We start from the raw sequence: 21025 nt of genomic DNA on the forward strand, positions 1-21025 counted from the left end.
ACGAGGGAGATGTCCTCCTTTTTTAAAGAAAGGGGCTTCTCTTCCTCCACCATCAACTCTGCTCTCAAACGTATCTCCCCCATTTCACACACATCTGCTCTCACTCCATCCTCCCGCCACCCCACTAGGAATAGGGTTTCCCTGGTCCTCACTTACCACCCCACCAGCCTCCGGGTCCAACATATTATTCTCCGTAACTTCCGCCACCTCCAACGGGATCCCACCACTAAGCACATCTTTCCCTCCCCACCTCTCTCTGTTTTCCGCAGGGATCGCTCCCTATGCGACTCCCTTGTCCATTTGTCCCCCCCATCCCTCCCCACTGATCTCCCTCCTGGCACTTATCCTTGTAAGCGGAACAAGTGCTACACATGCCCTTACACTTCTTCCCTCACCACCAATCAGGGCCCCAGACAGTCCTTCCAGGTGAGGCGACACTTCACCTGTGAGTCAGCTGGGGTGATATACTGCGTCCGGTGCTCCCGATGTGGCCGTCTATATATTGGCGAGACCCGGCGCAGACTGGGAGACCGTTTTGCTGAACACCTACGCTCTGTCTGCCAGAGAAAGCAGGATCTCCCAGTGGCCATACATTTTAATTCCACATCCCATTCCCATTCTGACATGTCTATCCACGGCCTCCTCCACTGTAAAGATGAAGCCACACTCAGGTTGGAGGAACAAGACCTTATATTCCATCTGGGTAGCCTCTATGAACATTGACTCCTCTAACTTATATTAATGCCCCACGTGCCCCTCATACCCCATCCGTTATTTATTTTTATAAACACATTCTTTCTCTCACTCTCCTTTTTCTCCCTCTGTCCCTCTGACTATACCTCTTGCCCATCCTCTGGGTTCCCCCCCCTTTTCCTTCTCCCTGGGCCTCCTGTCCCATGATCCTCTCATATGCCCTTTGTCAATCACCTGTCCAGTTCTTGGCTCCATCCCTCCCCCTCCTGTCTTCTCCTATCATTTTGGATCTCCCCCTCCCCCCCCACTTTCAAATCTCTTACTAACTCTTCCTTCAGTTAGTCCTGACGAAGGGTCTCAGCCTGAAACGTCGACTGTACCTCTTCCTAGAGATGCTACCTGGCCTGCTGCGTTCACCAGCAACTTTGATGTGTGTTGCCTGATCATCATAACATCCTTGCTTTTATGTTCTAGGGCTCTCGAAATGAAAGCTGACATTGCACTTGCCTTCCCTATTACGGATTCAATCTGCAAGTTAGCCTTTAGTGAATCCTGCACTAGGACTGATTTGCATTCTTCTGAATTCACTCTCTGTTCAGAGAACAGTGTATGCCTTTCTTCCTTCTACCAAAGCATATGTTCATACCCTACCCTGCACTGTATTCAATCTGCCATTTCTTTACCCACTATCCTAATCTGTCCAAGTCCATCTGCAATCTCCCTGCTCAACACCACTGCCCCCCCCCTTTGTACCTGCTATATTTGTATCACCTGTAAACTTGGCCACAAAGCTATCAATTCCATTATAAAGATCATTGACATGTGAAAAAGAGGGACACAACAGGAAGCCGAACAGAAAAGGCCTACTTTCTTCCCACTTTTTGCCTTCTGCCAACCAGCCAATCTTTGATCCATGTTAGTTGCTTTCCTGTAATACCATGGGTTTTCATCTTGTTTACCAACCTCATGTGTGGCACCTTGTCAATGGCCTTCTGTTACTTCCTAAAAGAATTCTAACAGATTTGCTGGACAAAATTTCCCCTGCAGGAAACCATGCTGACTTCGGCCTATTTATCATGTGCCTCTAAGTACACCAAAATCTCATCCTTATTAATGGATTCTTAACATCTTGCCAACCACTAAAGTCAGGGTAACTGGTCAATAATTCCCTGTCTTTTGCCTCTCTCCCTTCTTAAATAGTGGAGTAATATTTGCAATTTTCCAGTCCTCCACAATCTAGTGATTCTTAAAAGATTACAACAAATGCCTCCACAATCCCTTTATCTACTTCTTTCAGAACACTGAGATGTAGTCCATCTGGTCCAAGTGACTTGGCTGCCTTTAGATCTTTCACTTCTCAAGCATCTTCTCCTCAGTAATAGTGACCACACTCATTTCTGCCTCGCGACACTCCATAGTAAAGACACCAGTAACATGCTTCCACATCTCCTGCACAATCACCATCAGCACAGGTGCACCACTAGGCCGTGTGGTTGGCCCCCCACTCTACTTGCTTTATACTTACGAATGTGAGGCTAAGCACAGCTCCAATGCCATATTTAAGTTTGCTGACAACACCACTGTCATTGGCCAAAATCAAAGATGGTGACGAATCAGAATATAGGAGGGAGACTGAAAACCTGGCTGAATGGTGCCAAAACAACAACCTCTCACTCAATATCAGCAGGACCTAGGAGCTGATCACTGACTTCAGGAGAAGAAAACCACAGGCCCATAAGCCAGTCCTCATTTAGGGAATCAGAAAAGGTCAGCAATTATAAATTTCTCAGTGTTATTATTTCAGCCAATCTGTTCCAAGTCCATCATGGAAGCTCTATTACAAAGATAGTACAGCAGTGCCTCTACTTCCTTAGAAGTTTGCAAAGATTTGGCATGGCATCTAAAACTTTGACAAACTTCTATAGATGTGCAAAGGAGAGTATATTGACCAATTGCATCACAGTTTGGTATGGAAACACCAATGCCTTTGGACAGAAAATCCTACAAAAAAATACTGGATATGGCCCAGACCATCATAGGAGAAGCCGTCCCCACCACTGAGCACACCTACCCGGAGCACTGTTGCAGGAAAGAAGCATCCATCATCAAGGACCCCCACCACCGAAGTCATACTCTTTTTTTGCTGCTGCCATCAGGGAGGTGGTACAGGAGCCTCAGGATCCACACCACCAAGTTCAGGAACAGTTTACAACCACCAGGCTCTTGAGCCAGAGGGGACAACTTCCCTTGCCCCATTACTGAACTGTTTCCATAACCTATGGACTCAAGGAGTAAAGGACTTTTCACCTCATGTTCTCAATAGTTATTGTTTGTTTATTTATTTAATATCTTTTGTGTTTGCAGTTTATTGTCTTTTGATCATTGCTTGTAGGTCAGTCCTGTTGGGTGTAATCTTTTATTGATTCTATTGTGTTTCTTGGATTTACTGTGCATACTCACAAAATTAATCTCAGGGCTGTATGTGGTGACATACTCTATATGTACTTTGGTAATAAATTTACTTTGAACTTTGAAGAGTGACACAAAATATTTATTTAATCTGCCATTTCTTTGTCCCCCATTACTACCTCTTCAGAGCCATTTTCCAGTGGTCTAATGTCCACCCTTGTCTCTCTTTTACTCTTTATATATATGAAAAGTCTTTTGGCATTTTCTCTTTATACCATTGGCTAGCTTACCTTTATATTTCATCTTTTCTCTCTTTATTGCTTTTTTAGTTGCCATTGGTTGATTTCTTAAAGCTTCCCACTAATTTCTGCTATATTATATGCCCTCTCTTTTATGCTGTCATTGTTTTCCCTTGTCAGACATTGTTCCCCGTTACTCCCAAAAACCCCAGCTATTGCTGCCCGACCATCATCCTTGCTAATGACCCCTTAAAATCAACTTTGGTCAGCTCCTCTCTCATGCTGCTGTAGTTTTCTTTATTTAGGAGAGGCATGGGACAGGTGGAAGAGATGAATGGACTGGGTGGGGGTGGCACGGATGCAGACACACCCAGCAGCCCAGAAACACCAGGCAAGGTCATTTGATTACAAACAACTGATTTATTAATCACTGCAGAATGATCCTCTGGTGCTTCCCACTCCCTCCTCTCTCTCTTCCCCTTCCCACTCCCAGTCCACAATAGATACCCATTACAGAATCAGGTTTATCATCACTCTCCCAAGTCAAGAAATTTGTTGTTCTGCAGCAACAATACAGCACAATGTGTAATATAACTACAGTAACATGCAAAAACCTTAGGCACCCTAGCTATATATATGTGCTTAAGACATTTGCGCAGTACTGTATTTAGCCAAAGGCCCACAAAATGTCATGGTATTACAGGAAAGATTCTAGCAAAGAGTGGGAATAAAGGGAGGATTTTTTTGGTTGGCTGCCGGTGCCTAGTGGTGTTCCACAGGAGCCTGTGTTGGGACCAATTCTTTTCACATTATATGTCAATGATTTTGATGATGGAATTGATGGCTTTGTTGCAAAGTTTGTAAATGACATGAAGCTAGGTGGAGGAGCAAGTAGTTTTGAGGAAGTAGAGGCTACAAAAGGACTAAGATAGATTAGGCCAGCGGTCCCCAACCACCGGGCCACAAAGCATGTGCTACCGGGCCGTGAGGAAACGATATGAGTCAGCTGCACCTTTCCTCATTCCCTGTCAAGCACTGTTGAACTTGAACACAGGGTTGCCAACTATCCATGTTTGCCGGGACATACCATATATTGGGCTAAATTAGTTTGTCCCAAACGGGACCGCCCTTGTCCCGTATTTCCCCCGCTAAAGTAGAGCGTTCCTATGAAACCTTTCATGCCGAAATGGTGTAAAGTGAAGAAGCAATTACTATTAATTTATATGGGAAAAATTTTTGAGCGTTCCCACCCAGACCCAAAAAAAACCTAACAAATCATACCAAATAACACATAAAACCTAAAATAAATAACACTAACATATATGATAAATATACAGCCTATATAAAGTAGAAATAATGTATGTACAGTATAGTCGGGAAATTGAAGGCAAAACCGATTTGTAGGGAAAAAAAATCGGTATATACGCACATGCGCACGTAACGCATGCGCACACCTAGGCTTCACGGTCATGGTAGTCTTTCCTGGGGTAAAGTGTCCCAGGATGTGACTGCTACTTTTGTCCCTTATTTAGGAGTGAGAAAGTTGGCACCCCTAACTGTAAAAGACCTGTTGAGGTGAGTTTAACCCTATTAACCCTACTTGAACAACCTCCCCCCACCCCCTGGTCGGCCGGTCCGCAAGAATATTGTCAATATTAAACCGGTCTGCGGTGCAAAAAAGGTTGGGAACCCCTGGATTAGGAGAAAGGGCAAAAAAGTGGCAGATAGAATACAGTGTCGGGAAGCATATGGTCATGCATTTTGGTAGAAGTATAAGGGCAGACTATTTTCTAAATGGAGAGAAAATACAAAAAAAAACTGAGACGCAAAAGTACTTGGGAATCCTTGTGCAGGATTCCCTAAAGGTTAATTTGCAGGTTGTGTCTGTGGTGAGGAAGGCAAAGGCATTGCCAGAATTCATTTTAAGAGGACTAAAATATAAAAGCAAGGATGAAATGTTGAGATTTTATAAAGCACTGGTGAAGCACTTAAAGAGTATTGTGACAACACACATCAAAGTTGCGGGTGAACGCAGCAGGCCAGGTAGCACCTCTAGGAGGAAGTACAGTCGATGTTACTGGCCGAGACCCTTCGTCAGGACTAACTGAAGAAAGAGCTAGTAAGAGATTTAAAAGTGGGAGGGGGAGGGGGAGATCCAAAATGATAGGAGAAGACAGGAGGGGGAGGGATGGAGCCAAGAGCTGGACAGGTGATTGGCAAAAGGAGTATGAGAGGATCAAGGGACAGGAGGCCCAGGGAGAAGGAAAAGGGAGGGGAGGGGAGCCCAGAGGATGGGCAAGGGGTATAGTCAGAGGGACAGAGGGAGAAAAAGGGGAGGGAGAGAGAGAAAGAATTGTGTATATAAATAACGGATGGGGTACGAGGGGGAGGTGGGGCATTAGCGGAAGTTAGAGAAATCAATATTCATGCCATCAGGTTGGAGGCTACCCAGACGGAATATAAGGTGTTGTTCCTCCAACCTGAGTGTGGCTTCATCTTTACAGTAGAGGAGGCCGTGGATAGATATGGCAGAATGGGAATGGGATGTGGAATTAAAGTGTGTGGCCACTGGGAGATCCTGCTTTCTCTGGCGGACAGAGCGTAGGTATTCAGCAAAACGATCTCCCAGTCTGCGTCGGGTCTCGCCAATACATAGAAGGCCACATCGGGAGCACCGGACGCAGTATATCACCCCAGCCGACTCACAGGTGAAGTGTTGCCTCACCTGGAAGGACTGTCTGGGGCCCTGAATGGTGGTAAGGGAGGAAGTGTAAGGGCATGTGTAGCACTTGTTCCGCTTACAAGGATAGGTGCCAGGAGGAGGATCAGTGGGGAGGGATTGGGGGGACGAATGGACAAGGGAGTACTGTGAGCAGTTTTTGGGGCCTCTATCTTAGAAAGAACTTTCTGAAACTGGAGAAGGTTCAAAGGAGGTTCACAAAAATGTTTCCAGAATTAATGAGCTTGTCATATGAAAATCATTTGATGCCTCTGCGCCTGTATTCACTAGAATTCAGAAGAATGGGGGACGGGGATGACCTAATTGAAACCTATTAAATGGTTAAAGGCCTTGAGACAGTGGATGTGGAGAGGATGTCTCCTGTGTGGGAGAGTCTAAAACCAGAGGACACAGCCTCAGAATGGAGGGACTTCCTTTCAGAACAGAGATAAGGAGGGTGAATCTGTGAAATTTGTTGCCACAGGCAGATGTGAGACCAAGTCTTTATGTATATTTAAAGCAGAGGTTGATACATTCTTGATTGGTCAGGGCATAAATGGATAAAGAGAGAAGGCAGGATATCGGGGTTGAGAGGAAAAATGGATCAGCCATGATGGGCAGGCTCGATGGGCCAAATGGCCTAAATCTGTTCCTATATCTTATGGACTTATAATACCAATACATCCAGTTTTAGCTTCTCCCTCTCAAACTGCAGGGTGATCTCTATTTAATTCTTCCCCTTGGAGTAGTTACTCTACAAAACTTTATCGAAAACTGTTCAAACTACTGCACCCACACTCTAGAACCTAGACCGAAAGAAGCTGCAGAAGATCATGAACACGGCGCAGCACATCACACAAACCAATCTTCCGTCCGTGGACTCACTTTACACTGTACGCTGTTGGGGCAGTGCTGCCAGGATAAACAAGGACACGACCCACCCAGCCAACACATTTTTCGTCCCTCTTCCCTCTGGGAGAAGGCTCAGGAGCTTGAAGACTCGTATGGTCAGATTTGGGAACAGCTTCTTTCCAACTGTGATAAGACTGCTGAATGGATCCTGACCTGGATCTGGGCCGTACCCTCCAAATATCCAGACCTGCTTCTCGGTTTTTTTGCACTACCTTACTTTCCATTTTTCTATTTTCTATTTATGATTTATAATTTAAATTTTTAATATTTACTAATTTTAACTATTTTTAATATTTAATATTTGTAATCCAGGGAATGGGAAGTGCAGAATCAAATATCGCTGTGATGATTGTACGTTCTAGGACCAATTGTTTGGCGACAATAAAGTATAAAGTATTTGATTGATTGATTTTAGTACAGCCATACAAGGTATTAGTGAAATCACTTTTATTTAAGATATACTGGCAATGGAAGCACCCTAAATGAGAGTTAGTACGTTAGCTGCTTGAATGATAGGGTTGTCCTATCACTAGCAGCTAACAAAATTGGATCTATATTCTTTAGAGATCAGAAGGATGAGAGGTGATCTTATTGAGGCATAGAAGATACTGATATGATATAATAAGTTTTGCAATGTTTCCACTTCTGTGTGAATCTCAAACAGGGGACAATATTACAAGTTAAGAGGGCAATTATTAAAAGCTGAAGTGCATAGAGACAATTTCTTGCAGAGGGTAGGAAAACTCTAGTAATCTATATCCTGGATTGTTGGCGGGTGGATCACTGGAAGTTTTTAAAAGAAAAAGTTTAAAAATTAGAGCAACTAATGGTTAAGGGAAACTGGCACAGAAGAGGTAAGGTCTGGGGAAAATCATTTCTCATACTGAGTAGTGGGGCAGGCTTCAGGGCTGAATAGTCTATTTCCTTCTCTATTTTCATAAGGAGCTACACATAGGTTTTTTTTAATGCTGCTATCCATTCAAAGTATCATGATTCTGGTTCAAGATCTCCAATATGCTGCCTTGATTCAGCATATTTTCCAATCCTGCTTTTGATCAGTACCAGTGATATCTGCTAGAAAGTGAAGTGTAATAAACAGGCAAGACAAGAGTGAACTCAGCCATAATGTCACCTTTGAGGCCCTCCATTGATCGGGGTCGACCATGGATGGTGCATCTGAGCTGTCTACAATGATATGCCAAGCTTTAGATGTTTCAGAAAGGACAGGGAGGGGAGGTGGGGGCGTGGCACTGTTGATCAGGGATAGTGTCACGGCCATAGAAAAGGAGGAAGTCATGGAGGAATTGTCTACGGAGTCTCTATGGGTGGAAGGTAGAAACAGGAAGGGGTCAATAACTCTACTGGATGTTTTTTATTGACCACCCAATGGTAACAAGGACATCCAGGAACAGATAGGGAGACAGATTCTAGAAAGGTGTAATAATAACAATAGGGTTATTGTGGTGGGAGATTTTAATTTCCCAAATATCGAATGGCATGTCCCTGAAGCGAGGGATTGAGATGGGGTGGAGTTTGTTAGGTGTGTTCAAGAAGGTTTCTTGACACAATATGTAGATAAGCCTACAAGAGGAGAGGCTGTACTTGATCTGGTATTGGGAAATGAAGCTGGTCAGGTGTCAAATCTCTCAGTGGAAGAGCATTTTGGAGACAGTGATCACAACTCTATCTCCTTTACCATAGAGAGGGATAGGAACAGACAAGTTAGGAAAGCATTTAATTGGAGTAAGGGGAAATATGAGGCTATCAGGCAGGAACTTGGAAGCATAAATTGGGAACAAATGTTCTCAGGGAAATGTACGGACGAAATATGGCAAATGTTCAGGGGATATTCACATGGAGTTCTGCATAGGTATGTTCCAATGAGACAGGGAAACAATGGTAGGGTACAGGAACCATGGTGTACAAAGGGCTGTTGTAATTATAGTCAAAAAGAAAAGAAGAGACTACGAAAGGCTCAAAAAGCTAGGTAATGATAGAGAGCTAGAAGATTATAAGGCTAGCAGGAAGGAGCTCAAGAAAGAAATTAGAAGAGCCAGAGGGGCCATGAGAAGGCCTTGGCGGACAGGATTAAGGAAAACCCCAAAGGCATTCTACGAGTATGTTAAGAGCAAGAGGATAAGATGTGAGAGAATAGGACCAATCAAATGTGATAGTGGAAAAGTGTGTACGGAACCGGAGGAGATAGCAGAGGTACTTAATGAGTACTTTGCCTTAGTATTCACTACGGAAAAGGATCTTGGCGATTGTAGGGATGACTTACAGCGGACTGAAAAGCTTGAGCATGTAGACATTAAGAAAGAAGCTGTGCAGGAGCTTTTGGAAAGTATCAAGTTGGATAACTCACCGGGACTGGACAAGATGTACCCCAGGCTACTGTGGGAGGCAAGGGAAGAGATTGCTGAGCCTCTGGCGATGATCTTTGCATCATCAATGGAGAGGTTCTGGAGGATTGGAGGGCTGTGGATGTTGTTCCAGTGTTCGGGAAAGGGAGTAGAGACAGCCCAGGAAATTATAGACCAGTGAGTCTTACTTCAGTGGTTGGTAAGCTGATGGAGAAGATCCCTGAGAGGCAGGATTTATGAACTTTTGGAAAGGTATAATATGACCGAGGAAGGTCGGTGACGCTGGAGAGACAGCTGACCTCCAGGAAAGACTGGCACGGGCTCACTAGGCTAGCAACCTTGTGGGCAGCACTCGCAAGAGGGCACCACTCAAGCTACGACTGAACATGACGAGCAATACCCCCCCGAGTCTCCCAAGAGTGGGGGAGGATGAGAGACTCAACAGGATGGTCATACCGGCAACAGCCAGGACAGGAAACATGACTACGAGGAAGCTGAAGCAAACAGCACTGACTGGAGAGGAATTCACAGTAAGGTGTCATTGTGGGAAAGTCTGCAAAAACATCAGAGGGCTCAAGATACACCAGAGCAAGTCTAGATGTGGATCAATGGTGACCCAAGTGCAGCGCACGGACTTAGTGGCCGGTGAGACGAAGGAGAAATCCAGCCAGGAAGCACCCCACAGAGCTGAAGATCTCTCCGCACTTGGGTCGCCTCAGCACCGCACAACAGACCTAGTGAGTTTCTCTTCGGCTACCCCAATCCATTCGTCAAGGGAAAACAGGATCAAATGGCCTAGATCATCAGACAACGTCGCCTGGATGCAGTTCCATGATGATCTAGACGGCATCCTGGAAGTTGCCTTAGCAGGTCCAATACACAGAAAGATCGACTACTCACAGCCATAGCGTACAATCTAGCCAAGGAACGATTTGGCCCAATGGAGCGGAAAGGCCAGCCGGAGTTACCGCGGCAACCAAATAGAAGGGAAACGGAGATTCGTCGCTTGAGAGGCGAATTAAAGGCGCTCAACAAGAGGTTTAAAACCAGCTTACCAGCCGAAAAAGAAGGTATCAAGGACTTAACCAGTATGCTGCGGGAAAAGCTGTGCAAACTCCGGAGGGCGGAACATCTGCGACAGCAAAGAAGGAAGAAAGAGAAAAGGCGAGCGCAGTTTGTGAGAGGTCCATTCAGCTTCACCAGGACTCTTCTCGGCCAACAAAAATCTGGTATACTATTCAGCTCGAAGCCAGAGGTAGAGCGAGTTCCTGCGGGAGGCACACAGCGACCCATGGAGGGGTCAGGGACTAGGGACCAATCGGGCTATGCGTAGACCGGAAAATCCATCAATTGAGCTGAATGTGAAGGAACCTACGTGGCAGGAAATCCAGGACATCATCTGGAAAGTTAAAGCATCAGCTGCCCCAGGCCCAAGCGGCATACCTCATAAGGTGTAAAAGAAATGCCCAAAGCTTCTTCGGAGGCTGTGGAAGGTCATGAGAAAGATCTGGGCCAAAGGTACCATTCCATCGAGTTGGAAATTGGCAGAGGGATGCTTTATTCCAAAGGGAGAGGTTTCCTCCACAATTGCCCAGTTTAGAACAATTTCTCCCCGGATGTGGAATGTAAGATTTTCTTTTCTGTGCTCGCAAGAAGGTTGATTTCTTACATGACGCAGAACCGCTATATCAACACATCCATCCAGAAAGGCGGTATTCCAGGCTTTTCGGGGTGTCTGGAACACACCTCAATGATTAGCCATTTGATCCATGAGGCCAAGCAGGAAAAAGGCCACCTAACAGTTGTCTGGTTAGACCTCGTGAACGCCTACGGGTCTATTCCACATGACCTCACCCTAGAAGGACTCGACCACTACTACATCCCACTGACTATTCGAGACATGATCACCAGCTACCTAGGAGGATTCAAACTCAGATTTATATCAGCCCATTTCACAACTAGCTGGCAGGACCTCCAGAAAGGGATTCCAACAGGGTGCACCATCTCCCCCATCCTATTTATTATGGGAACGAACCTCCTATTATCAGCAGCAGAAGATGTAACCCACGGCCCGATGCTGGAGTCAGGCATTGTTCAGCCGGCTCTACGAGGGTTCATGGACAACATCACTATAACAACTGTGTCACATGTCCAAGCAAGATGGGCATTGGAAACTCTGGGTAAGGTAGCCACTTGGGCGAGGATGTCCTTCAAGGCTAAGAAGTCCAGGTGCATGGAGGAGAGAAAGGGCAAAGTTACTAGCAAGTTTAGCCTCCAGGTTCAGGAAGGTCATCCCTTCCATCGAAGATAACCCGATAAAATGCTTGGGGAAGTGGTTTAATGTGTCACTAACAGATGGGGCCAATGTCACCATTGCTGTGAAGCAGACAGACGAATGGCTGAAGAAGATCGACAAATCCGGACCTCCAGGTAAATTCAAGACCTGGCTGTACCAATATGGCATTCTGCCCAGGCTTCTCTGGCTCTTCACACTTTATGAGTTTCCCATGACTGTCGTAGAGGGCATCAAGAGGAAAACCAACAAGCACCTGCGGAGATGGTGGGGAGTTCGCCCAAGCTTCTCTTCAGTGGACCTCTACATTCGTTCTGGGCAACTGCAGCTTCCCCTGTCATCTGTTGTGGTGGAATTCAAGGTGGCAAAATGCACAGCTTTATTAAGCTTGAGAGATTCCAGTGACGTCCTGGTAAAGCAAGCAGGCATTACAACCAGATCTGGGCGCAAGTGGGCAGCCAGTGCAGCTGTGGAGGAGGCAGTGTGTCGCCTGAAGCTGCGAGATATCATCGGCAACCCCTGCGTTGGGCGGCAAGGCCTCGGCTCGGTTCACTTCCAGAAGTGGGGAAACACAAGCATAAGGAACAGGCGAGACATGATACAGGCAGCAGTATGGATCTGTGAGGAAGAGAAGCAGATTTCAAAGGCAGTGGAACAAGGGTCCCAGGGTGCCTGGACAAAATGCGCAAGATCTCATGGGCAGAGTTATGGAGACTGGAGCCCTTCCGTATTTCCTTCCTCCTGTGATCCATGTATGACACCCTTCCTTCCCCATTACATCTGTACACATGGGGGATGAGAGAGGACCCGAACTGTAAGCTCTGTGGTCAAAAGGGGACACCGGCTCATACACTGTCCGGGTGTAAAACAGCTCTAACTCAAGGACGGTATAGGTGGCGCCATGATAAGGTGCTTCTGGCTCTTGCTGACACACTGGAGCGGGAGAGATACAAGAAGAGGACGGCTGGCACAGATTTGAGGAAGGCCATCACCTTCATCAAAGAGGGAGCTAGGCCTTTCGTAACCAAACAACCAAAGCCCAATCTGCTGCTAACGACCAGGTCCTGGGAGATGAGGGTCGATGTGGGAAGGAGGTTGCAGTTCCCGGATGTGGTGCACACAACCCTACGCCCGGACATCGTACTGTGGTCAACCAAAGACAAGAAAATAATTCTGGTTGAGTTGATTGTGCCGTGGGAGGAGGGACGGGAAGAGGCCCACGAGAGAAAGGCCTTGAAGTACCAGCCCTTACTGCAGGAGTGTAAAGACAAGGGATGGCAGGCATGGTTGTTCCCTGTGGAGATCGGCTGCAGAGGTTTCCCAGCCAAATCAGCATGGCGGTTGTTGTCAGATCTGGGTCTGGACGAAAGGAGCAAAAAACAAGCAGCTTGTAGGATGGGGGAAGAGGCAGAACGAGCTTCTTGTTGGATTTGGAGTAAGCGAGAGGAGGGGAGCTGGAAGCCAGGAGCTGATGGGCAGTGATTTGGCCACCACTGCCAGCCCACCAACTGGAGAGTGTCGTGGTTAAGGGTCGAAACACTCGTTGAAGGTTGGGAACCACCTGATGACATCTGCTCCTGGCTGAAGGCTACGGTTACCTTATGAGGTAACTGGAGAATGGCCCCTAACAGGTATATGTAACAAGTGATTAGGAATGGTCAGCATGGCTTTGTGAAAGGCAGGTAATGCCTTACGAGCTTGATTGAATTTTTTGAGGACGTCACTAAACACATTGATGATGGTAAAGCAGTAGATGTAGTGTATATAGATTTCAGCAAAGCATTTGACAATGTACCCCATGCAAGGCTTATTGAGAAAGCAAGGAGGCATGGGATCCAAGGGGAAATTGCTTTGTGGATCCAGAAATGGCTTGCCTACAGAAGTCAAAGAGTGGTTGTAGACAGGTCATATTCTGCATGGAGGTCAATCACCAATGGTGTGCCTCAGGGATCTGTTCTGGGACCGCTACTCTTCGTGATTTTTATAAATGACCTGAATAAAGAAGTGGAGGGATGGGTTAGTAAATTTGTTGACAACACAAAGGTTGGGGGTATTGTGGATAGTGTGGAGGGTTGTCTGAGGTTACAACGGGCATCGTTATGATGCAAAAATGGACTGAGAAGTGGCAGATGGAGTTCAACCCAGATAAGTGTGAGGTGGTTCATTTTGGTACATCAAATATGATGGCAGAATATAGTATTAATGGTAAGACTCTTGGCAGTGTGGAGGATCAGAGGGATCTTGGGGTCCGAGTCCACAGGACACTCAAGGCTGCTGTGCAGGTTGACTCTGTGGTTAAGAAAGCATACGGTGCATTGGCCTTCATCAATCATGGGATTGTGTTTAGGAGCCGAGAGGTAATGTTGCAGCTATATAGGACCCTGGTCAGACCGTACTTGGAGTACTGTGCTCAGTTCTGGTCACCTCACTACAGGAAGGATGTGGAAACCATAGAAAGGGTGCAGAGGAGATTTACAAGAATGTTGCTTGGTTTGGGGAGCATGCCTTATGAAAATAGGTTGAGTGAACTCGGCCTTTTTTCCTTGGAGCAATGGAGGATGAGAGGTGACCTGATAGAGGTGTATAAGATGATGAGAGGCATTGATCGTGTGGATAGTCAGAGGCGTTTTCCCAGGGCTGAAATGGCTTTCACGAGAGGGCACAATTTTAAGGTGCTTGGAAGTAGCTCCGGAGGAGATGTCAGGGGTAAGTTTTTTTTTATGCAGAGAGCGGTGAGTGCGTGGAATGGGCTGCCAGTGACGGTGGTGGATGCGGATATGATAGGGTCTTTTAAGAGACTCCTGGACAGCTCTATGGAGCTCAGAAAAATGGAGGGCTAAGTGTAACCCTAGGTAATTTTTCAGGTAAGGACAGGTTCGGCACAGCTTTGTGGGCCGAAGGGCCTGTACTGTGCTGTAGGTTTTCTATGCTTCTATGTAAGCCAGGGCAGTACAATATAGAGAGCAAGTTGTTGCCCATGTAGCAGGCTCCCCCTCTTGACACAGTCAATGAATCCAAAGGAATGGCAGAGACCATTTGTCACCAGCGGTGTCAAAAGAATTGCCAGCCAGCGTTTAATTCAACTTGGCACTGCCTTAGGACTCCAGCTATGGATTTTTCCTCGGTGCTTACTTTAGAAGCCCTCCAAACATAGTGGTGTGTAGCCACAAAGCAGCTGCCAACTATGGATGATGAGCCTCATCTGCCCAAAGTGATTGCTTTTAAGACACCAGTAACCTTTCCTTTGCCCCTTCTCCTGGCAGTAAAAATGATTCTGCTGGGCTTAATAATGTCTGATCAATATGCACAGTTCATAAAGAATAACCACATTAGAGAAGTCAATGGGCCTTTAAGAAAAAGTGAAAGTTACTCCCATATAGAAAGCTGAGCAGAAATGTTTGTGGAATAAGAGGGTTTGGGTTTTAAGAGCTTCCAAAATGAATGGAGATTAATCAGATAAAGACTACTGTTTCCAACATTATGCTGCTGAGATTCAAAGGGTGCCTCAGCAGTTTCATCAATAATCAGCCAAAAGCATTCTAATGTCAAATAATCTTTCGTATTTCTTTTCAGAATCATAGCACATCAGAAAAACAAACTTCAGATCCAATTACTGAAACAGCCTGGTATTACTGTTTTCAGTGATTTGTGATTCACCCTGACATATCTCGAAGTTATGAAATTCTGCAATGCTCTAAAGAGCGGCAATTCTCATAGCTGGGTGGCACAGCTAGAAACACCATCTGTCAGTTCTTTAATGCAATGGCTGTAGCTGGACTCCAGTTCCCCTTGCTAATATACTGCCCTGGTATGGAATATCATGTCCTTTGACAAAAACTGGGATACACATCTCTCTCCCCGCGTCCCCCCCACCCCCCCACCGTCTCTCTCCAACCCAGGACAATCATGATGTGAATTTCTTAAGCAACACACGTAAAAGTTGCTGGTGAACGCAGCAGGCCAGGCAGCATCTCTAGGAAGAGGTACAGTCGACGTTTCAGGCCGAGACCCTTCGTCAGGACTGAGTCACGGCCTGAAACGTCGACTGTACCTCTTCCTAGAGATGCTGCTTGGCCTGCTGCCTTCACCAACAACTTTTATGTGTGTTGCTTGAATTTCCAGCATCTGCAGAATTCCTGTTGTTTGTGAATTTCTTAAGTCTAGCTATACCTTTTAGAGCTTATGCAATTTTCAAATGAATGTGCAATATTAAAAGAACACTCAATTCAATTAAATTCAATTGAACCTTTGGGAATGGCAGGTCTCTTTTCGTACACCTTTTGAGTGCAAGCCAGTCTAGTAACTATAACCACTATATTTTCAGGAAATGCATTAATTGCTCCATGCAGCGCAAGTTTTGTGCAGCAAACAAAGGGTTAAAATTAGTTTCATGGCCTGTTTTCTTTTCAAAACTTTATCAATAGTAGTTAAAAAGTAAAAGAATTTCAAGCAAACAAAACCCAATGTTTACTGTAAGATAATTTAAGAAGCTAATTAAAAAGTTGTGAAGTAGTTTACAAAACCTTGAGGATGTTTTACGGCATTGCTCACCTGCGTCCCGTCTCCATTCACTAGAGGAGGTAGAAGAGACAAATCAACATTGAGAAGCGAGGTTGCGTCAAGTGGTGGTGGATTTTCTGCCATTATCAGAAGTATAGCCACAGACTGGTTTCTTCTTCCTACTCCTGGTTTAAAAGAAAGACAGTATTTTAAATCTGATTTGATTACTTTCAAGATTCAAAAATGGTTCATGCTATCTATCAATTTAAGAAATTGGAGACCCTTCTCTCATATCAGCCCCTTTCCATGGTTCAAATCCTGATATCATTGAGACCTTTTGAATTTACTGCAGACGTACCTCGTCCAAATCTTGAAAAAGCCCTCCACATTACTCTTTGCTCATTACAGGTAGAATTCCATCTTATAAAACTGCTCCCATGCTGCAAAACCCGACTAGGCCCCTCCCCTAAAAGTTGCCAGGAGCAGCACGGCAGCTGAGAGATTACCAACATCGCCTATTTCCAAAGCTAACATGCCTACGTTCTATCTTTAGTAAGTAAAAGCTAAAAATTAAACAAAGCAGGAAACTTCATCTCCACATCAATATCTCTTCAACAATGTTAGTTTAGTTTATACCTATTGGACAAAAAAAATTCCCCCTAATTTCAGGACACAAATTTTTGAAGTTTGAAGTTCCTGGGTACCTATCTATCTTCTGCTGAAAGATTACTGACCTGAAACTTTTCTCCCTACACCAATGCTGCCTGACCTGATGAGCATTTTCTGCAGCTGCAGTATTCTGCTTTAGAATTACTGCTTGATATGTCTTCCTCTTGGACCTTTCTCTTATTCTAATATTCTTTTTAAAGCATTACTCTGGTGTTTCTTTGATCAAAATTAACTGCTTTCCCATGGTTGAAATGTCTAATTCTAGGGCAAGTGTTTAAGATGAGAAAGAGTAAATTCAAAGGAGATGTGTGAGGTTGGTTTGTTTTACACAAAAGAGTGGTGGGTGTCTGGAATGCGCTGCCTTGGGTGCTGGTGGAAGCAATGTGACAGAGGCATTCAAGTGGCTCTTAGATAAGTGCATAAATGTGCAGGAAAGGGAACAACATGGACATTGTGTAGGCAGAAGGGACTACTTTAGTGGGACATCTAATTACTAATTTAGTTAGTCTAGCACAACATTGTTCTTGTGCTGTACTGGTCAATATTCTAAGTTCAATCAGCGACAAAAAACAGCTCATCTGTCAAGATTCCCATTTCAACAAAATGCATGGTAAATATGATACTAAGCTTTTCAGCTATTGCTGTTTTCATTTCCATTACTCCCCCTTTGGTTTTGGGGGAAATCCCGCGATCCTGCATATTTGATACTTCAGTCTCCTGCCTTCACCAAACCTCTGGATTTCTATGTGACACATCATTCTCTTTTTTCCTCAAAGTTCAGAAAGTGATCATTATAATTTTTCAACTCAATGCATAGGCTTCCCTCTAAAAATGTGGTTCTTGGCTTCCTCAGTTCTAATTCCAGGCTTATCAAGTGTACTAAAACTACAGGTGTTACCTTAACGATACCTGCATGTTCTTGACAAACGTCTGAACCATGTTTGCAATACAAAAGATTAAGCCAATACCTCCCAGAAACTCATCTCTTTTGAAGATTTAGTACTTCCAAACCCACTGGAAGTCCCCTGCAAAGAACACAAATAGGAAGCTCTATTATACCTAATAAGGTTTCAACTCCTGTTCCCCTAATATTTCATTTTAATGCTCTCTTCCCATTTTGCCCACTCGATTTACTTTAATCCATGATTTTTCCACTGCAATATTGCTATTTCAGGTGATTTCAGATTTTTGGTCCACATGAAATCCTTTCCATCCTAAACAGTTCTATCCATCACCACTTCTACTTCAGCAAAGATTCAACTAAGCTCCATTTAGCGACAACCTCCCATGTCAGTTGGAACTGTTCTCATCTTTAATAGATTTTGTTAATTCATCAGCTGACATCAGATCTAAAGATGTAACAAGAGAACTAATCTACAATTACAAATATATAGAAATAATTCATATACAGTTGCAAGAAACAATTTGTGAACCCTTTGCAATTACCTGGTTTTCTGCATTAATTACTCATAAAATGTGTCTGAACTTCACCTAAGTCACAATAATAGACAAACACAATCTGCCTAAACTAATTGCACACAAACAGTTGTACTTCTCATCAATACTGAGTACACCATTTAAACAATCAGAGTCTAGGTTCAAAAAAGTATGTGCACCTCTAGAGTAATGCCCTCTACAAAAGCTATTTGGAGTCAGGTGTTTCAATCAATGAGATAAGATTGGAGGTGTGGGTTGTCGAGGTGCCCTAACCTATAAAAAAGACATAACCTCCTCTTCAATAGAAAGATGTTTATGTGCACCATGCCTCGATCAAAAAGTTTTCAGAGGATCTTAGAAGAATTGTAGAGATACATTAAACTGGAAAAGGCTACAAAAGCATTTTTAAAGACCTTCATGTTCATCAGTCTACAGAAAGACAAACTGTCTACAAATGGAGGAAATTCAGTACCGTTGCTACTCTTCCTAGGGGTGGGTGTCCTGCAAAGAGCTCAATGTGCAATGCTGAAGGAGGTGAAAAAGAGCCCAAGGGTAACAGCAAAAGACCTGCAGAAGTCTCCAGAACTTGCTAAAGTCTCTGTTCGTATGTCCACTATAAGAGAAACACTGAACAAAACTGGTGTTCGTGGAGACACCATGAAGGAAACCACTGCTCATCTCAAAAGACCATCTGGATGTTCCACAATGCTTCTGGGACAATGTTCTGCCACAGATGAGCCAAAAGTTGAACTTTTTGGCAGAAATGCACACCGCTATGTTTGGAGGAAAAAGGGCACTGCAAAACCTCATCCCAACTGTGAAACACGGTGGCAAGAAGCATCATGCTTTGGGACTACTTTGCTGCCTCAGGGTCTGGACAGTTTGCAATTGTTGGGGGAACAATGAATTCAAAATTGTATCAAGACACTTTACAGAAGATGTCAGGGTGGCAGTCTATCACCTGAAGCTTAACTGAAGTTGGATGATGCAACAAGACAATGTTCCGAAACACAAAAGTAAATCAACAACAGAATAGTTTAAAGGAGAAAATTCATGTTTTGTAATGGCCAAGGCACAGCCCAGATCACAACTCAGTTGAGGTGCTATGCCATGACCTGAAGAGGGCAGTTCATGCAAGGTATCCCAGAATTACCTATGAACTGAAACAGTTTTGTACAGAAGAATGGTCTAAAATTCCTCCTCGTTGTTGTGCAAGTCTGATCAGCAGGTACAGGAAACGTTAGGTGTAGGTTATTGCTGTTAAAGGAGGTTCTACCAGTTATTAAATACAAGGGTTCACATACTTTTTCCAGCCTGGACTCTGAATGATTAAACAATGTGTTCAATAAAGACATGAAACGTACAATTGTTTGTGTGTTATTAGTTTAGGCAGATTGTGTTTGTCTATTGTTGTGACTTAGATGAAGTTCGGACCACATTTTATGAGCAATTAATGCAGAAAACCAGGTAATCACAAAGGGTTCACAAAATTTTTCTTGCAACTGTAGTTGTAATTGTGGAACTTAATTACAACTATATGAATTATTTCCGGTATTACAAAGGACTATCAAAGAACAAACATAATTCTGCAAAAATGAGATTGCAGTTGAAATTAAAGATGAACTAGTCTGCTCCTAAGAGATCACCTCTAAGAAGTATTTATTAGAGGAGATTATTAGGAATGTCGCATGATAATTTACAACCAAATTTACCCTTGTGGTAACTACAGTTTCATTTTGCTTTATGATGCCATACATTAATCTGTGATGCAACCAATATACCGATAAAATCGACAAGGGATAGACTTCCTTTTACTGCTTCTGTATATAGCAGATGAAAAAACTATATAAAAAAAATACAGCGAAAGTAGGTTGACTGTCTGTAATGTTAACAACCTTTTTTATCCAATAAACCAAGATAATGACAATAAACCATCATAAGTGCGCATGCGCCGGTCGTGCATGCAGCCTGTTACAGCCGTTCCAATCGGTATTCTTACTTTTTTCTTCTCACTTTTTAAACTTATGTTATTTTTTGTATTTTTTTTCCCACGGTAACACGTCGAAGCTGCACCCTCTCTAACATGCTGGTAGAGAGAGTTTTATTTGGGTTTTTAGCGCTGGAAATAAGTTACATCCCGACACGTCTCATTAGTGGGACAGAAGCATGGTCGCATTGTTCATTCCAGGGACCAGCTGCTTGCGCTTATGCCAGCCAGTTTAGTGAGCAGAGCGGTGGACACCCCTGCTGAAATCTGGAGAAAAACACACAGAGGATGCAGGGAGGGATCACAAAGTCAAGGAAAGAGGACCGGGTCAAGACAACAGAGACTTATGGAGAAGAAGAGTTCGGTGGGTAATAAAGTGGACCAGTTCACGGCGCTAGCCAGGCGTCAGAGAACATTTCGGGAGTGCAGTGTTATGTGTTTCACTGGAATGGGGCTGCACGAGGACATACCCGATCAAAACTTTTCCATGGACGGCTTCCAGACTGTTCAGTCTGATCGGAAGTGCACTGAGAACGGTAAGCGTAAAGGAGTTGGGTGCTTACTGTTCTGGTTAACAACAAGTGGTGCAATCCGGGTCATATTACAATTGAGGAACATGTTTGTAGACTGGATATTGAACTTTTTACTGTTGGACTTCGACCATATTCCACCGAGGTACAACACTGGGCGGCACAGGAGGTCTTTCCTGCTTGTGGCCATCGAACTTGCAGCTCCTCCCGTGGAGGGTCAGACACCCTGAGCCAATAGACTGGTCCTGGACTTATTTTCCATCTGGCATAGTTT

The 21025-nt window shown here is 44.4% G+C and overlaps 1 protein-coding gene across 3 annotated transcripts in view; it reads right to left on the reverse strand.

The window, feature by feature from the left end:
* fndc3a (fibronectin type III domain containing 3A) overlaps positions 1–21025 on the reverse strand; it is a 235403-nt gene that overhangs the window by 179592 nt on the left and 34786 nt on the right. For all 3 annotated transcript variants that reach the window (XR_010018366.1, XM_063051121.1, XM_063051120.1), the window contains exon 2: positions 16180–16313. Coding sequence is in view for 2 of the 3 variants with exons in the window: in XM_063051121.1 (XP_062907191.1) it covers positions 16180–16272 (93 nt within the window). In the remaining variant the exon portion in view is untranslated. The remainder of the gene's footprint in view (positions 1–16179; positions 16314–21025) is intronic.

Source organism: Mobula hypostoma, chromosome 6, assembly GCF_963921235.1.
Source record: "Mobula hypostoma chromosome 6, sMobHyp1.1, whole genome shotgun sequence".
NCBI lineage: Eukaryota > Metazoa > Chordata > Chondrichthyes > Myliobatiformes > Myliobatidae > Mobula > Mobula hypostoma.